Consider the following 8,324-nt stretch of genomic DNA (forward strand, 5'->3'; position numbering starts at 1 on the left):
GGGCTCAGGTTCGATCCCTGGTTGGGGATTTAAGATCTCACAAGCCAGGTTGGTATGGAAAAAAAAAAGTAAGGACAAAGGATGTGATGTCTCCTTTGTCCTTCTAGCTTTTTTTTTGAAAATTTCAAACTTTCAGAAAAGTTGCAAGAAGCATACAGTGAACGCTGTTATCATTCACTGAGAGTCACTTCCTACATCTGCTTCATTTCCTTCCGTGCAGAAACACACGTAAACACACACATTTGAGGGAGTAAGGGGGCAAACCACTTCAGAATTAGTTGCAGGCATTTGATGCCCCTTTGATGAAAGTGTCCTGCCACTGTGTAGACTGTTGGTTGAAAAACAAGGTTTTACAGAGGCCTTCAAATGAACGGTCTCACACAGTCTCTACCTGCAGACTGCTTGAGCTCTCATCTGGGCCCAGGAGGGTTCTAGCTCTGCGATCTTGGGCGAGTAACTTTACTCTCTGTGCCTCTGCTTATGACACGAGCCCAAGACTGGCCTGAACTCCCAGTAATCACCAAGGTCACATGAGAAAATCTAGGTAGGACTCTGGTCATGGTCAGGCACAGCCTTAGGGGTTAGCTGGAATGTGACTACGGCTAGCTGGTCCGAGAATGGAAGATCAAAAGTAGCAAGTCCAGAGGGTGCTCTGGGCGCAAGAACTGTAGGGGCATTTCTGCCTGCCTCAGAACCCCATCACCTCCTCTCCATGTTGGGAGTTTTGTTACAGACCACATGCCCTCAGGTGAATGTTGAGGGTGCAGTGAAGGGAAAGGTGGGACAGCTTTACCCCTTTGCTGTCCCACGTGTCAGTCATGAATCCCAGGCATCGTCCTTTCTACCCACCTCATTTTGGGTATCCGGAGCCAGCCACCATCCCAGAAATGCAAAAGGTTTTGGAGCGCACCTAGCTGTCCCTCACGCCCCAGGCTGAGCAGCCTGTGCGAGCACACAGCTCTGGCGGGCCTGTGTGAGTGCCCAAATGTGAGTGCCCTCCTCCAGAGGCAAGAAGGGAGCCTACTTCCTCCCTTGACACCAAGCACCGTGGTTGGAGCCAAAGATGGGGATGGCAGAGCCTCTGGGCACCGCCACGGTGCACTGGGCTCCTTGGTCCACTCTGGCCCCACAGGAAGAAAGAAGCATGTGCGATCGCCCTCTGCCCCGGCCCACGTTCAGGCTCTGTGTCTTCTCTCCTGCCCCAGGAACTGCGGGTCATCCCCTGCACTCACCGCTTTCACAGGAAGTGCGTGGACCCCTGGCTGCTGCAGCACCACACCTGCCCCCACTGTCGACACAACATCATAGGTAACGCTCCGCTGCCTCTGTCCCTGCCAAGAGGCACTGTCTTTCCCAGGTGCCTAGTGGGAGCAGGACGGGCACCACGGCTGGTGAGCCGGCAGACCACCAAGGCACTGCCGCCAGGACCTGGAGGCACCGGGGGGCCTGGGGAGGTCTGCTGGAGGGTCAGCCTGGGTCTGAGCTCTGGCTTTGACACGACTGGGTTCCTGACATTGGACCAGTCCCCTGGCCTCTCCAGGCCTCGGGCCCACAGTCTCTTAAGCAGGACGAGAGTGGTGACATGATGCTGTGTCACTGTGGGGGAGCCTGAGGGCCCAGAAGGCAGGGTGCCCTCCCCGTAGCTGCTTTTCCAAGAGGGTCAGGGCCTTTCCTCTCCGGTCTCGGTTGCTCTCTGGAGGCTCTTGTCACTCAGAGCAGCTGGGATGTGGGAGATGGACCCTAATAGGAGTGACCACCCTGAGAGTGGAGAAGCAGGAGACCTCTGCCCGCGTGGCCGGGTTTGGTGGGAGCTTAGAATGGGTCAGAACCCCTCGGTGCCAACCGCTTCAGTCTGCCGGTGTCTGCCCCTCTAACTCCGCCTGCTGACCAGTTTCCTGTGCTTCTCCCCAGAACAAAAGGGAAACCCGAGCGGCGTGTGCGTGGAGACCAGTAGCCTGGCGCGCGGGCGGCAGCAGAGGGTGATCCTGCCAGTGCACTACCCGGGCCGCGTGCACAGGGCCGGCGCCGTGCCCACCTACCCCACGAGGACCAGCATGGACGCCCACGGGAATCCGGTCACACTGCTGACCGTGGACCGGCGCGGGGAGCAAGGCCTCTTCTCGCCGCAGACCCCCGCCTACATCCGCGGCTACCCGCCCCTCCACCTGGACCACGGCCTGGCCGCGCACCGCTGTGGCCTGGAGCACCGGCCCTACTCGCCCGCGCCCCCCTTCCGCAGGCCCAAGTTCGGCGGCCGCAGCTTCTCCAAGGCAGCGTGCTTCTCGCAGTATGAGACCATGTACCAGCACTACTACTTCCGGGGCCTCAGCTACCCCGAGCCCGAGGGACAGCCGCCCCCCAGCCTGGCCCCCGGGAGCCCGGCGCGGGCCTTCCCCCCGGGTGGCGGCGGCGGCGGCAGCCTGCTCTTCACGCCCGCGGCCCCGGCCTCGCCCCTGGAGAGCGGCAGCGCGTCCAGCTTCAGCTGCTACCACGGCCACCGCTCGGTGTGCAGCGGCTACCTGGCCGACGGCCCGGGCAGCGACAGCAGTAGTAGCAGCAGCAGCAGCGGCAGCTCGGGCCAGTGCCGCTGCTCGTCCAGCGACTCGGTGGTGGACTGCACGGAGGTCAGCAACCAGGGCGTGTACGGCAGCTGCTCCACCTTCCGCAGCTCGCTCAGCAGCGACTACGACCCCTTCGTCTACCGCAGCCGCAGCCCCTGTCGCGCCGGCGATGTGGGGGGCTCGGGCCGGGGCCCCATGGTGCGCCTCGATGGCTCCCCGGCCCCCGAAGAGCCCCCGGCCGCAGCCCGTGGCCCCAGCGCCGCACGGGGGGAGCCCTGGCTCGGGCCAGCCTCGGTTTCGGCCTCCGCCTCGGGGGACCAGCTGTCCACCTGCAGCCTGGAGATGAACTATAGCAGCAGCTCCTCCCTGGAGCCCCGGGGGCCCCACAGCTCTACCTCACAAGGGGGGCTCGAGGCCTCTCCCAGCGCCGCCCCGGACCTCAGGAGGACCTGGAAGGGGGCCCGGGAGGGGCCGTCGTGCGCCTGCTGCTGCGAGCCCCCGGCCCCGGCCCCAGAGCCCAGCGCGGGGGCGGCCGGGGGCGGCGCCTTGTACCTGGGCCCCCCGCCCTGTGAGGGGTGCGGCCCCCCGGGCGGGGAGTCACAGCCCGCGAGCTCCCAGGGCCTGTACGGCCTTCACCCGGACCATCTGCCCAGGACGGAAGGGGTGAAGTACGAGGGCCTGCCCTGCTGCTTCTATGAAGAGAAGCAGGTGGCCCGCGGCCGCGGGGGCAGCGGCTGCTACACCGAGGACTGCTCGGTGCGCGTGCAGTACACGCTGGCCCAGGAGCCCCCGGTCGGCTGTCACCCCGGGGCCCGGGACCTGAGCCAGCGCGTCCCCATCATTCCGGAGGATGTGGACAGCGACTTGGGCTTGCCCTCCGACTGCCAGGGGACCCGTGGCCTTGGCCCCTGGGGGGGGACGCTTCCCGGTCCGGATGCCCTGTGGCCCCACAGGGGCCTGGGAGCAGCCCAAGAAGAGCGGGTTCTGTGCTGCCCGGCCAGGGCACCACGGCCACCTGGCTGCTCTCCGGAGGATGTGGGGGCCCCCGGGGCCAGCTCCCCCAGAGCTCTCCGGGACACTCGGGAGTCCAGCGCCACATCCCCCAAGGCTGCAGGTGAGAGCGGACGGTGACAGCAGGCCCGGGTTGGGGTCTTCTCTCCCCATGGTCACTTCCTGGGTGACTTTCTTGGTGCACTTGGCTTTAAACCCCATCCGTACCTGGTGATTTCCAGGTGGTACTCCCCCATCTACCCCTTCCTCTGAGCTCCAGACCTGGGGGCCTTGTGCATCCCTCACCTCTCCCCCAGATGCCAGGTATGCAGCCCACCCGACCCTCTGCACCCTCTCCTCCAGGGCTCCCCACCCAGATGCCCAGGCCCCAGCCCTGAGCCTGCCCTGCCCCTCCTGCTTCAGGGTCCTGGGCCCCACGGTCTGTCTGTGAGAACCCTGTGTGCTGGTTTGCCCCCATCCAGAAAGGGGAATCCCCAGAAAAATGAAACTTAGCTAAAAGACATGCAGAATTCCAGTCCAGATCTTTTATTATGAGGCTGAACAGACATGGTCAAACTGCGATAACGTTTCCATACATTTTGTCTCAGGAGTGGGCGAACGATGGGCAGCCTAGCACCTTTGAGTAGCACAGGGACCGTTCCATCTGCATAGTAAACCCCACAAGGGTCTCCGCTGCTCCCCACCCGCTGTCCGCAGCCAGGCCCCATTCCCTCTCCAGGGTGAGGGTAGTAGCCTTCTGACTGGTCTCCTCTGGCTGATCTTGTCCTCTGTTCCACGTCGGCACCACAGTTGTCTTTTTTTAAACATTAAGTCTGTCTTTACACCAGAAAACCCCTCACTGACTTGCCATTACCCTCTGAATTTTAGAAATGTAGACCCCTCTCCCGGCTGATCAGGCCCTGCCAACCCCTCTGATCACCTCTTGCTTCCCTCCTTGTTCATGAAGTCATCCACCCCGTGCCCCCATCCTGTCCCCCTAACATGCCAGGCGGTCCCAGCCCCCAGGTGCCTCTGCCGCTTCTCTCCTGCAGATCTCGGTTTAAGCGCCCCCAGGGGATGGGCCCCTGGGTCCCTTGCCTGGTCCCCGCATGTGGTGCCCAAAGGCTGCGGGGCCGGCCGCCTCCCCTGATGGTGGTTCTCTCTCTCCCAGGACTGATATCTCGCCCGGTGGACAGTGGCAGCCCTGGAGCCTGAGCTCCGAAGGAACTCTTCCTTGGAAATGGGAACTGTATGGAGACTCCAAACTCTGACTTCCTACAGAAAAAAGAAAACAAACAACAAAAAAAATTTTTTTTAGCTTTGACAAACACAAAAGTGGTAATAAAAAGAGCCCTCCTTCTCAACCCAAAATGTGAGCCACCTGTGGCAAACCACCCCCCCACCCCCCGCCCCCCATTAACAAACCAACAGACAAAATTCTGAGTCTTTTGCCTCTTTGATAACATGTTACTCTTCTGTTTTGTAAAGTGTGTGTGCTTGGGGTTCTGAGGTGTGTGGGATTGACTTCTCTGCTTTTTTTTTTTTTTTTAAGATATTATATGTAAATGTAAAAAGTTATTTAAATATATATTTTAAAGAACCCTAACTGCCAACTTTTGCTGAAAAAAAAAAAAAAAAAATCACTGCTGCATTAATTGAACCACATCATGTGTAGATACTGTTGTCTCCCTGGAGGGAGCTCAGGCCTTTGAAAAGCTCAGGGCTACACCTGCCTTAGAAAATGAACCAGAAACTTGAAGTAAAGCTAGTTGATATGGGTACAAACTCTGAGGAACAATGCAATGCTGCCTCTTTCTTTCTCGTGGCAAATCCCAACGTACAAAGCGTCAGGCCTCCTCGGAAGCCAGGCCTGTTCAGCCCGCACCTGCAGGCCACTGATGGCAACAGCCGGGGGTCGGGCGGAAGGTCTGCCGCACTGGGGAGCCGGGACAAGCCATTGCTACGTAAGCCCCAGGGTGACAGGGACGATTCTGCGCAGCGTCCTCAGGCTGTCCCCCCTGGTCCGCGTCCTAGGTAGGACAGAGCCCCGATCTTGGGCTTCCCACCGCTGGCTGCAGAGATGGTTCGATGTGGGGTGTGGGGACAGACACCCAGGAGGAATGAATGTACATGGTTTTGCAGCCTCGGTGTCTGACCCAAGTTGGGGGAGGGGAGGGATGGAGGGCACCCTGGCGCAGAGTGGGCTTGTGCGCATGCGTCCCAGCGGGCGCGGCCACGCCCCCGGACTGTTCCGACTTTGGGATATCTTCCTAGGGGCGCGTGGCAGGGACCCCATAGGGTCTGAGCTCCGTATGAAAGTTTCCCATCCCATCGCTTCAGGGTTGTTCAGCCCTCTGCCTCATGGCTGAAATTGCTCATCTCGCCTGCAAATGTCTACTATCCTTTCTACCTAATGCACTATTACGTATGTATTGATTCTCCATGAGACAGAGAGAAAGAGACTATCAGATAGTTTAGCCCCAAAGGGTAGGTTTTTGTATATTGTCCCAGCCTTTCGTTTTCTTTTGTTGTCGTTTTAAGAGGGAGGGAGAGTTTAAAAACCCAAACCGTTTTTTAAAAGATGTTTCCGTTTTAAAAGGGAGAAACTATTTAAAGCTGTTTCAGATCAGGGATCATTAACCTGTTTGTCCAATGTATTTCTTGTCCTTAAAAAAAAAAAGTTTTTTTGGTGTGTTTTTTTTTAAAGGAAACTAATCACCTTACCCCTTGTGTCTGCTAACTCTTCTGGTCATTTCTGCTTGTTCATTTATTCAGCAGGTGTTTGTTGTCATCTGAAATGCTCATTTGCCGAATAGAACCTTGAGTCCTGGCCCCCACATAGGTGGGGAAGTGGAGACCTCTGCCAGGGGGCTGTAAGACTCTTCTCTAGTCTGCCCCAGGGGAAGTCAGCCCAGGGTCTGCACCAGAACATTTTGAATGAGAATCTTATTGAATCCCTGTCTTAAAAAGCCCAGCCTGTGGTGAGGACATCTGCTTACTTCTGGCCAGGATTTGTCAGAAAGAAATCTCAGCATCAAACGATTGAGCCATCTGCCCATTAAGGGGCTCACTGTGGTGAGATTTGTCCCCCAGCCTCTGCCGTGGGACATCCCTCTGGGGCCACCCCCACCCCCAGCCCCACCTGTGCCTGGCACACTTGTTGGTGAGGGTGTGGGCAGCGCCTGAGCGGGTGACGTGTGATCTGGGCCGCCTTTATTCCTGGGGCCGAGAGTAGCAGCTGCAGAGGACAGCAACTTGCATAGGGAACGGGTGGGGGCTTCTAACATGAACTACAAAAAGCAGCTTCTCATTGTTGAGATTCTGTTTGTTTGTGGTTTTATTTTTTTTGTTTATTTTTAATGCCTTCGAGTGCATATCCTCTTCTTTGTCTGAAAGCCGACCCCCCCCCCCCCCCCCCCCCCCCCCCCCCCGCCAAAGTGGCTTGCTTTAGTCCCGACTGGGAAAAAAAAAACCACTCCTCAACAGCCTTAAGCAATAAATGGATGAGGAGAACATGTGGCTTCAACTGGGCTTATTAGAATAAATGTGTCCAATTTTCATTTGAAAAGAGCAGTAACTACAGATGGCAAAAGAAATGCATCTAATTTTCATATTTTATAGGGTGGTAGAAACAGAACAATGAATTTTTCAGACTTTGAAATCTCTAACCATTGTCTTAAATCTGTGTTGGGTCACAAAGCATAATGACCCGACTATATTGCCTCACATTCAAGTCAAAAGAACTGTCTTCTTTGAAGTCGTAAGACTCCAATAATGATAAGTATCTTTTCTCAGTGGCCTCTCTGGGGCATGTGGGGGTTATGGAGACGTGGAAACTAGAAGCCTCGAATCTTCCATGGAGAACCACCCCCAACACACACACACCCATGAGCAGGAATGTGACTGTTGGGCGTGGTCCGATGGCCCAGCCTTGGGTGTAGGGCAGCCTTGTAGATTGAAGAGTGCTGGAACCAGTGAAAAATGGGGGTTGGGGAGTTCTGGACCACCAGGTACCTCTTTGTGGCCACAGCCCTGGGATGCTGGCCTTATCTCTCCGTCTCTTCGCCTATCCCTTACCTTGACCCTGACCCTAACCCACACCGTTTTGTAAAGCTCCTTCTGCTGCCCACGGCCCACACCCTCCCTAATGTGCTGCTAGCCCCTACTCAAAGCTCATGCAGGACTAATGCTTTTAAAATGAGGTCTAAAAAATAATTACTAATCAAGAGTATTATTTTTTACACAGAACTGCCTTTTTCTATTCTTTATATAAACTCTATTGTATTGGTCTAACAAGGCACTATTTTAAAATGTTTTGTTTTTTTTTTTAATATTTCTCCCGTAGCACTTAAAAGATATTTTGTAAAGACTTTTGCTGTAAAGATTTTGTAATAAAGTTGTCTAAGGGCTCCTTCTCCAACATTACCATTTTTAAAAAATGTTTTAAAGGCTAGAAAACAACTTATGTATATTCTGTATATGTATAGCAGCACATTTCATTTATGGAAATATGTTCTCAGAATATTTATTTACTAATATATTTATCTTAAGCCATGTCTTATGTTGAGAGTGTGACATTGTTGGAATAATCATTGAAAATGACTAACATGAAGCCCTGTAAATACATGATAATTGCACACAGATTTTACATATTTGCCGACCAAAAATGATTTAAAACAAATTGTAGTCTTCTATGGTTTTGTAACAAATTGTACAAATGACTGTAAAAAAAAAAAATACAATTTTATCAAGTATGTGTTATATGCTGTCGTT

The 8,324-nt window shown here is 55.2% G+C and overlaps 1 protein-coding gene across 1 annotated transcript in view; it reads left to right on the forward strand.

Annotated features, from left to right (window-relative positions):
* ZNRF3 (zinc and ring finger 3) overlaps positions 1-8,312 on the forward strand; it is a 145,115-nt gene extending 136,803 nt beyond the window's left edge. The window contains exons 7-9 of the mRNA XM_086348532.1: positions 1,206-1,308; positions 1,912-3,675; positions 4,723-8,312. Of these exons, the coding sequence (XP_086204658.1) occupies positions 1,206-1,308; positions 1,912-3,675; positions 4,723-4,766 (1,911 nt within the window). The 3' untranslated portion in view covers positions 4,767-8,312. The remainder of the gene's footprint in view (positions 1-1,205; positions 1,309-1,911; positions 3,676-4,722) is intronic.
* Positions 8,313-8,324: the final 12 nt, after the last annotated feature.

This window comes from Bos grunniens, chromosome 17, assembly GCF_055505025.1.
Source record: "Bos grunniens cultivar Pamir isolate PY7600 chromosome 17, Bosgru_T2T1.0, whole genome shotgun sequence".
NCBI classification, from domain to species: domain Eukaryota; kingdom Metazoa; phylum Chordata; class Mammalia; order Artiodactyla; family Bovidae; genus Bos; species Bos grunniens.